The sequence below is a fragment of the Pieris napi genome, chromosome 19, assembly GCF_905475465.1.
Source record: "Pieris napi chromosome 19, ilPieNapi1.2, whole genome shotgun sequence".
NCBI classification, from domain to species: domain Eukaryota; kingdom Metazoa; phylum Arthropoda; class Insecta; order Lepidoptera; family Pieridae; genus Pieris; species Pieris napi.
In genome coordinates, this window is record NC_062252.1 from 683,049 (window position 1) to 699,837 (window position 16,789).

Here is a 16,789-nt window from a genome sequence, read left to right on the forward strand (position 1 = left end):
CAAAGAAGCTGAATCCGTAAGTACAAGATTACATAAGAATGTTGGAGTTAATAGGAATTACCGTATAAGTAATGAAAAGAAGCTCCAATAAGGGCGTCAGATTTCGACCTAGTGCAAATAATATCAGTGCAAATCTCACCAGCACTAAGGTGCCCATAACTCCCCGTAGAGGCAGCAGAAGGTGCCCGCACAGCTAAGCTAGCCGGAGACGCCCTGATGACGGCAGCCAGATCCAATGACTCCGCAGAGTAGGGGCTCCAGGAAACAGCTCGTTTTCTATTAGCTGATGCACTTATCGCTCCGCCAGAGAGACGCAGACGATTTGGTGATGCTAATCTAGAACCTGAAATGATACAGTATTAATAATATTAGTATTAAATACTGCGTCCAGCGTCAAATGCATTTGAATGTGGTACAGCTTTCTTCCTTTTTCCATTCAATTTCTTTATTTTATTTTCCACCTCGCATCTATTTAATATAATCATTGTTTCAATGAGAACCGACTTTAGAACCTCCTGGAAGGTTATCTGTACAGCTAGTATCAAAGTAGAGGTGTTTTTTAAAGAAAATGTTAATAGAAGAATTACCTTCTAAACCCAATTGAAAGTCTTGACTCGCAAGTGTACTACCCGCGTGTAGTTCTGGATGAAGACTCCTAGCAGCACTCAAGTACTCGAGACCTGAAAAGTAATTCAGTGAGAGAAGGAAATTCATACTGCATTTAATACATAAATAGGTGAAATTTATTTGCATATTTATTGCAATTTCAATTCATCAATTTAAGTCCAAATGATATCTAATATATATATTATCCAAATATAATCTTAATTGTATTTAAATATAATTTAAAAAACGGTAATTTATTACAATCTTAAATTACCACGTCTGAGGTCACAGCTCGTTAGGAGCTAATCGCCGCTATGACGAATCGAGACATATATATTAATATGTCAACTCGAATATAAAATGGCGTAAAAGATTAATAACTTAATTTTCTTAGAAATGAAACTAGTTCACGCAACATCGCATTAACACTGATTTATTCTTATTTTATCGTATTGGTATCCGTCGATCTAGATCTTTGTGTAAAAAGCCGCCATAAGCTATTTGTATTAAAATCTTAGATTTAATTTATGTAGTATTTTTAATAGTTTGACTTAAAAATTTTGACTAATATTATATATGCGTAGTTATTTTTGTAGATCCTACTTGGTTATAAGTGTTATTGAATAGAATATTATGGTTTTAATTCGACTTCTTTGTTGAATTTTGTTGTTGATTGTTAGTAATAGAACTTGAATATTTTATATAGAACAAAAGACAAACGTATTTATTAAGATATTATATATCTTGGTTAAATACCTAGATGAGTAGCTGGTTCCACATTATAGTGCATGACAAAAACTGCTTTAAAAATCAAATTTATGTTTGTGAAACAGGCAGAGGGAATTTGGGCGTATTTTTGAAGTTATACTTCTTTTGGCGCGTTAGGGAAAAATGATGACAGTAATTTTTTATGATGCGCGCGCACACCTTCACAAAACACCGACACCCGCAAACCGTCACAAAAAACTGACACCCTGAAGTGAACATAGTAAACATTTTAAAATAAAAAATGTCCATTGCATTAATTATGTAGAAATATTTTTTATCTTGTTACGCCAAAGAAGTAGAACTTCTAACGCGTGTAAATAAGTGCAAACACATGTTTTTTTTTTAATTTGTCTCTGCACAGACAACATTTAACATTACGATCTAGCCTTACTCAATACTAATAACTAACCTAGTTTACTAAAAAGGATATTTAACATAAGAAAGTGTCCAATAACACGACTTACAGTCTCTATTAAGAAGACACTACGTTCTTGTGTAAAAAATTGTCCATTTACCACTTACGACTAACGTCACACTAATTGACTAATTGGACGTTAATAATATAAATCTTTAATAAATTAAAAATACAAATAATTCTTGTCTTAATAATATAAAAACGCTAACAAGATATATATTTGCTTACAAAAACGATTACTGCAAAGTGATTATTTAGTTATTAATCAACAGTACGTGATGCCAGTTAATTATATGTTTGAACATGGCAGAAAATATTTAACTGAATGGTTTTGGGCGAATCTTTGACGGTGCTTTTTAGGAGTTGTAATTTACGCTTTTATATTTATTTTATTGTACATAGGAAAGGTTTCATTCACTATAAACAATTCATTATAAAAAAGATTTGGGAACCCTTTGTGTGAGTGAGTGTGTGAGTGAGTGAGTGAATGAGTGAGTGTAATGTGTAACTACATGTTAAGTCTCTGATTATTACTTATTATCTATGACGGAGCGTTACTATCTACTGAGTGTTATTGAACTTTATTATAAATAACAAAATTAAAGTCACATCAGTCCAAAAGCCTTATAAATTTATAAAACTAGACTTTGGACTGCAAGAGTTTGTAGTCCAGTGTTAAAACCCTATATCATTATACCATACACCTAAAGATTTAAACGTCTTGATTAAGTTTCCAAATAATGGCGTGTAGGCGTGAGAGACCACCAATTTAGGGGACACTCAAGAAATCGCGATTCCGAAAATCGCGTATAGTGTGGTCCCTTTTGTCGTGCCGAGTACGTCTTCATTCCGTGAGAATCAATAAAAACTTACGAATGCCGTCTTAGGGAATTCTATTCGAATAGTCGAATATTAATTCGATTGAGTCGCTTTTTATTCGAATGTGTTATCGTCTCCGATCGGGCGTAAAATTGTCCATGGCGACCTGATATTTTAATTAGGTTCGGCGGCATGATCAATGATTTAATGTTTAATATAATTCAAAGTATAATATTATTTGAAACGTTTAAAGATCTGTGAAAATATGTATAAATGATTTTTTCACATATTTAATCACTTTTTTTAATGCAGTGTCGGACTAATGACATCAGCGTGCGACTCTTATTCCTGAGGTTGTAGGTTCGATCCCCGGCTGTGCACTAATGGACTTTCTTTCTATGTACGAATTTAACATTCGCTCGAACGGTGAAGGAAAACATCGTGAGAAACCGGCTTGCATTAGACCCAAAAAGTTGGCGGCGTGTGTCAGGCACAGGAGGCTGGTCACCTACTTGCCTATTAGATTGACAAATGATTATGAAACAGATACAGAAATCTGAGGCTCAGACCTAAAAAGGTTGTAGCGCAGCTGATTTATTTAATTTTTTGTTCCCATGTTATTTATCGCGTTGGCATAATTGCCACAAAATGGCGTTACTTAGAAAACCAAAAATGCACTGAGCACTAACTTAATCCGTCCAGAGAGAAAAATCTCGAAAACCCGCAATTACAACTCGTAAAATAATATTGCCAGTTAATTTAAGTTTTCCAAAATGTTGGCGTAAAATTAAATTGCTACCAAATAGCATTAAAACATCAAATGTCATAAAACTGATTAGTCTGCGTTGTTTTAGCCACATTCAGGGTTGCCACATGTTTAACACAGATTATATATCAAATTACTCCTTGGTTTTGACTAACTGTTGAGTGTGTCAGTGTGGATGAGACTTTGGAGACACACAAGCTGTTTTTATTCCTCATAAATTTAGACTTTTTATGTTTAAGATATTTATTATTTTCTGAATTAATTTGTCTTCTCGTTTTTGTAAAAGTTTATATTCTTTCCAAACTTTATGTTTACTGTAATTGTTATATATTATAAAACAATAAATTGTTACTTAAACTATATATTTTTTTAATTATATATGATGTGGTGTACTTAAAAAATAAATAAAGAACTTTATTTCTAATCTTAAAATATGTCACTCAACTGTGTTGTACTTTCATTAATTAACTACGATAACATCATAATGCGCGATAATTTAAACACTTATAAGCTAAATTTAATATCAGCCTGTAATTCTAAATAATTCCTGCCAAGTCATGTGTTATTTTATTAAAAAACCTATTCCTATTCCTAAAAAACATTTACTAATAATTTTCGTATAGAGAAAATACTTGACAGCAGGCAATAAAATATGAAACACGAATGTTAGAATTGGTTGTTTCCTAACCTTATTATTAGCGAGAACTAATAAAAAGTGTATAGACAACCCTATTATAACGAGGTTTTTATGTTATAATCAAAGGTGATACTTGATAGCAGGTAGACCTTCTCAGAACCAAAAAGGTAAAAAATTATAATTTGAGGCTTTGATTGATATGACCAGTGGCTTTTCGTTAACCAAACAATTTATTTTACACGTCGCCCGCTTAATTCATCATAATGTTATTAGTTCATAATTTAAATACACACCCGTGTGTACAATACGACTCGTAATTGCTACGTCTCGTAAACGTTATAGAAATGTTTACAGCCTTCGTTTTAATTTCGCAAAATAGCAAAATATGGTTATGATATTAAATATTTTGTTGCAATACTATAAATGAAAGAAAATTATAAAAATATATTTAAGTTGATATACGAAAACACTTGCAACAAATAAGATAAATTAATCTGTAAAAACACGTATATATCGCACACATATTATGTGTGCGATATATACTTGTATATAGCGATTTAAATTATATATACAACCTGTAGACAACATATTAAACAATTATGGCTGGTTAGTGATTAGGTAATCACAATTTAAAAGACTTTGGAAATAGTGTTTTTCGTTTAAATTAAAGTGATAATTGGTGTGGGGTAAACAGTAATTATTGAAACTGATACCCCAAGCTGTGTGCACATGCTCTTCCGGAATTCTGAACCAATTATCCGAAGGGTGATTTAATTACGTTCCGAAATAGATTTAGGGGTTTATTTCGAAACTTGTTAACTAGTGAGCTTCCGTAACTTTTTTGTGCTTTTACACGTCTTCCGAAGGTGGGCTCGGTTCAAAACCGCATCTGTCTGGGAAAAAGTCCCCTCCAAAAGCTTGTTTAAAATTTTGTGATGTTTCTTTGATGAAGAAAATGCTGACCAAGAAATGTAAGCTTATTCAAAGAAATTGTATTAGTAAGGGATTTTTCTTTCTAAACGCAAATAAACTTTCTCGAACAGTGATGGTACACATCTTGAGGAAACCGATGTGCTATGATGATGATGTGTGTGTGTGTAATATTTCTATGGATTGTGGTCACCTAAAACTATATAACAGTTTTCAACTTAGATTTTGTTCCCCGGAGTAGAGACTCTATTTAAGATCTTTTGCTATTAACACAGTTATAGATAGAAAACATATAACTATAGAAGTATGTCACCGATTTATATCTATGCAAATTTTAACTGAAACTTATACTTAGAGATTCGAACTTAAAACCTCGTATGTGACCCGTGTTATAGGTAATTGGCCATAACCTCAATACATAGCACGGCAATACTAAATCAATGTTTGTTAGCTCTAACCAATCAACTATAAGGTAAATATTTAAGTATTACCAACCAATACTGTTTTACTAATTATGATAATTCATTCATGACTATGTAATGTAATGGGGATATCATATACAGATACGACCTGCCTTAATGTATGGCTTCATTGTTGTTATATACTTGGAAATAAATAGCGGCTATTTTTAATAAGCCTGGATTAAAAAATATGTGATAGAATTTTGAGATAAAACCAACTTTTTTATATTATAAGGGGGCAAACGAGGGGGACGCCCAAAATGGACAATTATCGCAGCCCATGGACACCCACTTTAGTGGGTGCGTTGCCGGCCTTTGAGGGAGTAGTATACTCTTTATTTAAACAATTGGAGGTCGTATTTCCCAGGGAAACCCCTTACCGGGTGTCGATTGTGTCTTGTGAAGCAGACTGTGGAAGACTTCCAGCCATCAAAGTAATGTAAGGTAATGGTAATGTGTATTGAAAATATTATTAGTTAAAACGAAAAAAAAATTGGACACCCCTCTTCTCTTATGTAACGCACCGTTACTTTTTCTGTACTCTACCCCCTCTCTCATGTAACGCCCCGTAACGTTTTTCTGTATCCCACCCTCTCTCTTATGTAACGCACCGTAATGTTTTTCTGTACCCCTTCCCCTAGTAAAACGTTACATGATCATTTTTACCACAAATATGTGGCGTAAAGTACCGGAAAGTCTCTAAAATACCTAGTATTGTTTTAAGCGCTTTAATAATAATATTAAAAACAATTATTCTTAACGTATCGTAACTGGATATCGATATTTTACAAGACCAGCCCCCCCCCACCCCTCTACTTGAACTACCCCTCCTACCTACTTGAACGATCCCTTTACAATTCCTGTTAAACAATGATTTAAAAAAAGTTCAGTTGACAAAATATCTAATTTTATGCAGCATATCGTCACCACATGGGCGAATTCGCAAAAACACGTGTTAACTTGTTAATTAACCTTCTCGGAAACAACCTTACCGCTTGATGCTCTTTGAATGATTTATGTTTCCCTCAACACATATTTTGCTAAACAAATAAACCTAGAGATAGATTATGCTTTCTTAATTGATTCGATGTATGAGAGAAATTATAAAAATTATAGTTTGTGGTGCTGAAAACCTTTCTCGTCTTCTAAAGCTAGAATTTCTTAATATATTTATATTTCTATTTTCCTAATTTCTTTGGAAAACTTGATTTGATTTTGCTCCTTTGAGGTAGAAACTTAAAGATATAAGTTGGCGCCTGGTAGATAGTACCGGTGACCCCAAAGCTGGTGGTTTCCTCGCTCAACGAATAGGTATCGCAATACAGTGAGGAATTGCCAGCATTAAAGCTGCTTAGACTTATTTAAATTTTCTATTTATCAATTTTTAATTATTATTACTATGTAGGTTAAGAATATTGTAAATACTATATTTGTGTATTTTTTGGATATATTTAGTAGCGGCAAATATGGCGGGTATTTATTATTTAATTATTTTTAGACTATGTTACTCATAATGCAGTATTTTAACGGTGAAACAATGTCTGAAATCGGTCGAGTAGTTTTTGCATTTAATTGTCATAAACAAATTTTCCTAGATGAGTCTACTACTCGTATATACTCATTTTAATAACAATGCTGTATGCATGATATGTGTTTTGTTTATTCTTGGCTGTCTTTATTAATATTAAGTAGATTATTATTATTATTTTGTATTATAATTTTCGAACTCTTGCTCTTCTTCACATTCCTCTTATATTTATTTTCTTTTGTTTCTCGTAGTTCGCTCGCTAAGTAGCGATATGGCGCGTTCTACTATGTTCAGTTATTTAATACTATGTAATCTTGTATGTCCAAGTCAGATTAACATAACATAAAAATACAAATGCAAATATAGGAAATATTAACTTAACTTCATTCAGGTCAATCAAAACTTAAATCTTATGTCAAGAGCTATACCTTTTCTGTATGACTCAAGCATTCAAGGCAAGATTTTGATTGACGTTGTTAATAAACGTTTCGCCTTATTACCACGGAATTCATATAAAAACCTTTAATTTCCTATCTACGCAAATTTGAATCATACCGCTAATTGAAATACAACCTATGAAATCGATTATCAAAGAGGAAACGAATAAAACAATCGGATAAAACTAGTATCGAACGCATGAAGTAATTATTATACGTTTCTATCGGTGTGGTTAAAAAACTGGAAAACTTTCTGAGAACGATTATTAAGCGTGTGTCGTGGGCGGAACTGTTTGGTCTAAGTCATGCGATGAAGGGATATCATTAATTTAATTTGCCTGTCAAATAGATTATGTTAATCAGTTCGGGAGAGTGAACCAGAACAGATCAAATGACTGCCGGAAAGCGTGACATTTAAAAGAAACATTATATGGCATTCATATAATTTAAGACTTAATAATAATAACAAATTGAATAATAGAAAACTTTCACAAATTTAAAAAGTTTGGTCATGTGGCAATGTACCTTTAACTCGCATTTCCTCGTTGTATTGCGATACTTAATCGTTGAGGAAAGCACCAGCTCTGGGGACACCGTTACTCTCGACCAGGCGCAAACTTAAATATTTAAATAAATATATGTAGTTATGATACCCATAAAGTTTTATATTATTTGTATGATTACCTAATATTTATATGATTGCGTTGAATTGTAAAACTGCTCATTGAATGGCTGATTGCCGAAGCATTTCATGTTTGTTTCATTGCTTTTATAATTGTGAATTGGTATTAATTTATGAACAAAATCTCTTGTTCGAAAATATAAACCGTTAGATTTTAATCTAGATTTTCTAACCACAATTGACAAAAGATATTATTAATCTAAAATATAAAGCATGTAGATTACGGTTTGTTTAATACATGCACATAAACAAACTATATATATATTTTTTAAACAGAACGCCGCCATCACCAACTTGCGCCAAACACCAAGCCGATACTGGAACTCGTTTTAAGATGTCTCAATCTCGATACGAAGCTGATCAATCGTTCCGACTCACGGTTTTTTCATCGTAATCAAACGGGTTTGGTTCTCAGTGTGTAGAGAAACGTTCAAAACATTTATTATGAACTTATCTACTAGTTAATCTCCAGATATCAAGTATTCGGGACTATTGGGAATATATAACTCTTTTTATATGGCAAAGGCCATTTATTTTCCACATATTTAATATAATATCTTAACAGACTACTAATATGATTGAACTACACAATACTATGCCGAAAAATCTACAATTACAATATATAAAAATATATATATATACATATATATATACCTGGATTTTATACATAATATTAAGCTTTTGGGAAATTATTAAAAAGCTTACTGCGCATACTTCCGGGCCATATTATATAAAGTATGTATATATAAATATGTGCGTGTGTTTGTAACTAAACTCCTGATATTTGGACCGACTTCCATGAATCTTTTGTGCGTGTTTAAGTGGATTCGTGGAGTTTAGATTTACAATTAGTATTTATGTAACGTGTGTACGGGATGGGATGTCTGTCAGGTCCGCTAATTTTACTAAACTATGATTTTTGAGCCTCTTTCTGTGTTTAGGTGTTAACTAGTAATTTAGTTTTGAGTTTTTAATTACTTTTAATAAAACTAAAAAATATTAAATTTGCTTTTTAGTAGTCTGTCGCTAGTCTTGATTTATCTAAGTGCAAGAACTCTTCATCGTAAGGAAATCGTCAGGTGTCGTGAGACATAAAAATCGACAAGAGACGTACTAGCCTATATCAAGGATCTATACGAGTAAGCTTAAGTTACATAAGTATTATATAGCCTTATTATATATAAAGTATCTATATATATTATATATATAGCCATAGCCCAGAGCCATAAAAGATTTGCCTTTAAAAAGCTAACAAAATATATTTTTAAAGAGGCAGGAGGCTCACCGGATGTTAACCCTTAATTGGGCGCGCCTACAAAGTTGCATAAGCGGTCGCGTGGGGTGCTTAGCACCCCAGAATTAGGAAATAAAATAAAATACGAAATACATGCAAAATCACACTTGTATTAATTAGAACATTTTAACTTACATATTAATCAACTTTTAAACATATTTTTAATATAATCAACTTATTTTTTGAATATGAAAAAGATTTTTTACAAATCCTAGTTTTAATCGTTGCAATTTTTACAGACTATATTCATATGGTCATTGCACACATGTTTATGGCATTTAAAACATTCAGTCTTTGTTTTCCTGTCCTTACTTCTTGGACATACATGGCACCTTATGTATGATTGCGATCGGCCTGCTTCAGAAATAGATTCTTGGTCCTGAATTTCATGTTGTCTTTTTAGTCGTTTTTGCAGCGGTCGTGGTAGTGTGGGTATGCTGGCTCTTGATATTTGGTGAGGTTTGACTAAATCAACAGCCAGTAGCTTTATAAATAGTCTTCGGGATATATTGGAGTCAATTTTAGATTTGTATATTACATAAGAATTGATACCTGTGATATTGAAAATATGAAAAAATATTACCATCGGCCATCTTTTGGTACGTCTTCCTACATTATAAGTGGCGCACATTTGGTCGTTCGTATCAACTCCCCCTTTCGTTTTATTATAAAAATTAATAATTTCGGGCTTTCTTTTCTCACCCTCAACATTATCATCGTGATGCATTGTCGATAAAAGCAGAACTGCTTTTCTTGGTTTCGGCACATATGAGCACAAAGTCATATCTTTTTGGAAACCAAATATGCTAGAAGTCGTCTCTCGTTTTTTTTCCGGTAAGAAACACTTTGGTATTTCGGGCTTGTTTTTTCTCGGTGTGCCCACCATGGTAAGCGTATGTTCATCTAAAAGCGATTTGGCCAGTGGGACACTAGTGAACCAGTTGTCCATGGTAACATTTCTTCCAGTCCCGGAAATAGGTTCTATCAATCGTTTTACTAGACTTTTGGTATCAGAGGGTAGTTTGAATGGTCCATCAGGTTGCACTCAGGTTGCACATAAAATGAACAACTATTTACTTACTCGGAATTTAGACCACACAAACAGTCACCTGGGGTGTCGTGCACCCCAAACACACTCTCCGAGCCCAACCGTCCACAACCGAGCGCCGCTCGCAACTGAATCATGTACGTTTTACGTGTTTACGAAGCTACCTAGAAGAGCAGCGCGCTAAATTCAAATTTTAAAAAGTTGTGCGCCTGGGAACCCGCTCTGGGGTGTATGACACCCCACGCGACCTATTAAGGGTTAAGTGATACCGCCTCCCATTGACACTCACATCGCCAGAAGGCCCGCAAATGCGTTGCCGGCCTTTTAAAAGTTGGTACGTTCTGTTTTTGAAGGCGATTATTAATGGACTAATATTAGTGGGTTGGAAGTTAATTATTCAAGTTTAGTTAATTTTAACTTCTATAATTGGAACTGTTAACATGAAAACCAGTTCATATTAATAAAGCTGTATAAAATGATAATAACATTAACACAAAGGTTGTAACTTTAGCTGAAGACGTATTTTACTTTACGAACACAGCAGGTTATGGGGTGTATATCGTCAATCATACAAAGCAGGCCTTGTTGCATTGGCATTGATAGATAGCTTATAAGTTAATATTAAGTATTTGCAATTTATAGTATCTACAGTCGATTAAGAATTACTTAAGTATTTTAATAATCAAGCATTAATCTAATTAAATGCATTTGGTGAACACTGACTTAAAACTTATTTTTATAAAAATATTATTTTTTGTAACACACACATTGCCTGAAGCCAGTTCCGTTGCCGGCCTTTTAAAATATTAGTACACCCTTTTTTGTCCCTACGTCGAATTATATTATAATTTTTAGATTCAGTTGTATGTTAAAAACATCGTCTTTGTCATAATATACTAAAATCAGTCGTTAACTAATATAGCATTAATATAATTAACTTTAGTAACTAGAAAAGACGTCATTATTTCTCCAGGAGTTTTGTTTAGATTTTAAATCAGGCAATACTGCCTTACTAAGAATAACCACGCTCTCTTAGGAGCTTTAGTGGGATATTGTTTTTTTTTTTAATATATATTTTCTTTAGCCTTCCTGTCTATATTGTCGTCTGTATAAGCAAAATAACATTTGTAACTTGTATAATGTATCATTTACAGAATCTTTAGAACGGCTATCCTTTTGTTCAACATTATTCCTTTGAAGTTTGTCTCTGTTGGATAATTAATAATAAATTGTTTTAAAAAAGCTTTGGGCTTTTTACAGTTACTCAATTTAAAAGCTTAGAGCCTTAACCTTGTATAATTTAACGTAATATTAAACTTAAGAAGGTAATTTGTAAATCACATTATGCCAAAACCATTATGCAAATCCGACGCACTTAAAATTCGCAACAAGACATAAAATCGCATTGCTCGACCGAGAAAAAATATACACAAATGTATCCCAATTTTATAACATGAAATTCCAGAGACATTTCTAATAAAAAGTGGCTCAATTAAAGCCGAAATCAAAATTAAGCCTTCTGATTTTTAAAATATCCTGTATGCTGGTGACAATTTTTATCAACACGTAATACATTGCTCCGTGATTATATTAATAATATCTGTGGTTATAATTATTACGATGGTATATTGAATAATGTTTACATATACCATTATATTTAATAACGGTTGTCATTAATTAATAGGTACACTGGCGACGATCTAAAACTGTTTTATTTATTTCATGTTCATTGTTCAGGCATCGTATTTGTCCCTCCATTCAGAAGAACGCGTTTTGGCCAAAGCTTGGAAAGTGCATTCTGCTAAACGAGCTAGGTCTGAATACCCATAGTTTCTCCTAATATTTTGAAATCAATTTTCCTTTTATTCTCTTCTCTTCTCTACCAATGTATCAGTGCGCCGAGCGTTGGCGAGCTTTGATAATAAAATGTTAATTAACAAAGTTGTAAAACTAGCGATTTTTGAGTGTACGGCGGCACGAGAGGATATTTTTGGAATCCTTATTAAAAAATTAAGAAAGAGATTTATTTAATTACCGATTTAAAAGAAATTAGCAAGCTGTTGCAGTAACTATAATCTAAAAATTGCAAATAACAGTCACCTTTTATCTTAACTATCATAGGTATATTATAATAACATCATCAGACGTCGAGGCAGAATACGATATTCCACCCGTATCACCTCGACGTCCGTCATTCCACAACTGAACGCTTTAAGGCAGTTTTGCGCTCCACCAATATGTGGAACCAACTGCCTACTCAAGTATGTCGAATGTAAGAAAAGAGCGTACCAAAACGCAGCGTTCGCGAGCTCTCTGGCATTGAGTGTGTCGCTGTCGTTATCACTTAACATCAGGTGAGTCTCCCGCCCGTTTGCCCCCCGTTCTATAAAAACTAAATTTTGAGAAACATTACCGAAACAAACACAGCAATGTATAGCTAAGCCAAACATTGCATCGAATTCAATCTCGTTTTCTTTAATCCGACGACTTGTCATGTTCGTTCTATCTCGCTCTAAAACTCGTTCCGGTTTCTCTTTCACCATGACAATGATTAGGGTCTGGGATTCGGTTCATTTGATAAACGGAACGTTTTTAAGTGCCTTTAAATACATAAAGGGTTGATTAAATAATCATAATGCGTTCCGTTCTCGGTAACATTCGTATTGTAAAATTGATAATTGACTTACATTAATTCAAAGTTTTTTGTTTATAAATATATTTTATAAGCATTAATTGACAAAGAAACTAAGAACTACGTTTATTCGATTATATTTTGGGTTAAAACACTGTATGTAAATATTGTTTAAAAAAAACCAGTGGCGCTGCAACCTTGTTAGGTCTGGGCCTCAGATTTCTGTATCTGTTTCATTATCATTTGTCAATCTTATATGCAAGTAGGTGAACAGCCTCCTATGCCTGACTCGTGTCGACTTTTTGCGCTAAGGCAAGGTTTACTCACGATTTTTTCCTTCACCGTTCGAGCTAATGTTAAAAGCGCACATAGACAGTCCATTGGTGCACAGCTGGGGATCGAACCTACGACCTCAAGGGTGAGAGTCGCATGCTGAACACTGCTCAACTTACAACGAAATATTGTTAATAGTTAGTTAAAAATAACTGTTAAATTCCTAACCATGTATGATGAATCCTTAAACCACGTTCTAAGTTGAATTATAAATTAATTATTATTTCTCCAGGGCTTAGACAATCTACGTCCAATAACTGATGTCACAGTACAGCGTGAGTACATTACAAACCATATCGGCTATAAACACCATTGTTAACCAGCAAGAATTCATCATAATAAATTTCTTTATCACTTTAACAATGTACCAAAGACCCATCCACTCACTTGACATCTGCTATCCTTCTCACTTTTTCACTCGAGCCTTTTTCCTTTTGTAACTCCGAAGTAACATGAACTCTCAATCTTTGGTTCTGTTTTTACGCTCAGTTACCAGTTGGAGCTTAATTTACGATTATCGGACGGAGACGTATACGCCGATTCAATACGAATACATTAATAATAATTCGGCGTATCGATTTTAAAGACGTTTAACGATATATCGAAAATTGGAATTCTTGATTGGGGATTCGTTATGACTCCAGAGTCGTGATTTAATTGGTGTTAAAATGACGTCAGTAAATTAACTTCGCGCCCATTTACGGGCTTGTACTTAATCACCTGTGCTGTTATTACTCAGTTGTTTTAACTCTAGCCAAGGCTGAGCCCTAACCAATAAAAATTGAGTAGAAATCTCGAAAATTAAGCTTTTAACACGCGAATTATCAATTCCCTTTTGGCGTCCTGACTTATTTTTAATCATTTATTCATATAGGTATTACATGATGTACACTTATAAACGTAAAAAAAGCGGCGTAGCACGAAGAGAAGAACTGGCAATAAACTCTCCGCCACTCTTTTTAATCGCCACGTGTTTTGATTTACACAGCGTTTGTAAGGAGCTGCAACCATTACACCATGTTCCACATGACATCTTAAGTAATTAATAATAATAAAATAATATCATTATATTATCAGCAATAGCGTTGTCTAAGTGACTGTTAAACATATAGTATATCATATATTGTCAGTACATTAGTTTGTTCGAATTATCGTGTTCCGCTTAATTTAATTGTTATTTCGGAAAGAACATCCCCGTTGCAATCTTAAAGCTTCTTGTGTGCCTCGTTTAAAACTTGAGTATCTCCAACACAATTATATGTTCTATACGTTGAACATAAGGTTGATATTCGATTGTCGCTTGTTAAGAGAGTTCTTATTTGTTTTTAAGAAGGCTTTATCGCGGCACGCAAGCTCGATTTGAATAAAAATACGATTTATATGTGTCGGAGAGTTCGGTAAGGCAGTGTAGGGTTACAGAGCCGGTTGGAGGACCGGCTCCCAATTTGTTGGTGCATTTCTGAGTAAGTTATTAAGTTTCGGCGTGTCACTTCGCTTGCGAAATTTTGCAGTCGACCGCGGTCTATATTTAGCATAACAGTCGGGTGAGCTAGCCGCTTTAATTATATTGTTAAAATGTTATATGATATTAAGGTTTTTATAATAAATTATAGGGGTTTTTTGCGAAGGTTTTTTGCTCGGTGCCTTTTTATATTAATTGAATACTTAGTCCGTGATTTAAATATCATATTTCATGCTTGATAGAGCGTTTAATCAGGTTTTTAACGAATGCTAACAGGAAGTGATAAATGGATATCTCAATTTAATTATACATAATATATAGGTATATGTAAAAGGAAGAATTAAAAATCGTTAAAAAATAACCAAACCTTTGTTTCTTAAGTTACGCTTTCGCGGAAAATCTTTTTTAAAAAAAGGCCGACCCGTTCTGATGGCAACCTTCGGCGGCTGCCCGAAATCGTCCAGAGACCTGGAGTGTCGACTTACCGCAACCGACTCGCCTTACAACCTTAGATAACGCTCAATTAGGTGCGATTTTTTCAAACTTGGATGGTTTTATTCAACCGTTACAGATATAATATATGAAAAATAATTTAGATCTTTTGCTATTATTTCTGTTTTTCATTATCAACCTATTTATAAATAACTAGCTGACCCGGCAAACGTTGTTTTGCCATGTATATTATTTCTAAGATTTTTTTTAGTGCAATAAAAATAACTATCTACTATTATAGTAAAATAGGGGTTGATCGTAGAGGGGTGAAATTAAGGGTTGTATGTAGTTTTGTATCATAAAAGAAAAAAAATTAGGGGTCACCTTTAACATTTAGGGGGGTGAAAAATAAATGCTATTCGATTCGAGACCTAGCCGATATGCACACAAAATTTCATAAAAATCGGTCAAGCTATTTCGGAGGACTTTAATTACAAACACCGTGACACGAGAATTTTATATAATAGACTAGCAAACTCGGCGAACTCCGTTTCGCCACCAGATGGCTTCATTTTATGTAACATTTCGTTTGGTGATCCCGCTTTTCTCCTGAATTTTCTTTGCTATAAACCTCACGGAGCCCGAGACCTTTCCAACAAATGCAAACCCGTGGAAATCGGTTCGTGCGTTCTGGAGTTATAGCGTCAGGAAGGAAAACCCGACATATTTTTATATAGTAGATTAATAAAGAACTTCTAGATTCTTCTACATCAATTGAAAATGTTATTTCTAATTCAAAAAGCAAAGCCAACAAAGGTGGCATGACACCATCCCGCCGGGTGCTATGTTTATACTTGAGACCGGAGCCCTATCGGATTACAAACCAGTGACCGGAAGGAGCGTTCACTACAGACCTATATTCTTCTAGGTTATAAAAAAGTAATTATTATTCCCTTATTAATATAATATGTAATATATAATTATTAATATTATTTATACACAAAAAATATATATATATGATACATATATTTAGGTTATGGTTTGTCCCTTTCTTTCTTAATTAAATTCATTAAGCCATAGTTTTGCCTCGCTATATTCCAAACGGCTTTTATTTATATAAATTTCCTGTTACATAATATGTATATGATAAAAAGTTAATTAAACTAAAGTGTAACAGTCTATTTACACGGCCTTGAAATATTGAAACCAAAATAAATAGACAAACAAAATTACAATTGTGCGCAGTATTCATGGGTTTTTGCCCAAACTTTACAGGCTTCTTCTTGACTTAATTCGATTAAAAATTTGAATTCTAATTAAAAAAATAACGGCGTGTGTCAGGCACATTAGGGTGATCACCTACTTGCCTATTAGATTGACAAATGATCATGAAATACAGAAATCTGAGACCCAAACCCAAAAAGGTTGTTGTGCCACTGATTTATTTTATTGTTTATGATCTTCATATGTAATACGATCATCAGATCAGGACCTGATGATGGGATTACTAAAAGTCGATAGCATTTTTAATATTACAAT

The 16,789-nt window shown here is 33.5% G+C and overlaps 1 protein-coding gene across 2 annotated transcripts in view; it reads right to left on the reverse strand.

Moving 5' to 3' along the window:
* Positions 1-16,789, reverse strand: part of LOC125059059 (transcriptional activator cubitus interruptus) — a 98,289-nt gene that overhangs the window by 13,022 nt on the left and 68,478 nt on the right. For both annotated transcript variants that reach the window (XM_047663251.1, XM_047663250.1), the window contains exons 4-5: positions 588-680; positions 140-343 (exon numbers count right to left, since the gene is read on the reverse strand). In XM_047663251.1, coding sequence (XP_047519207.1) covers positions 140-343; positions 588-680 — 297 coding nt within the window. The remainder of the gene's footprint in view (positions 1-139; positions 344-587; positions 681-16,789) is intronic.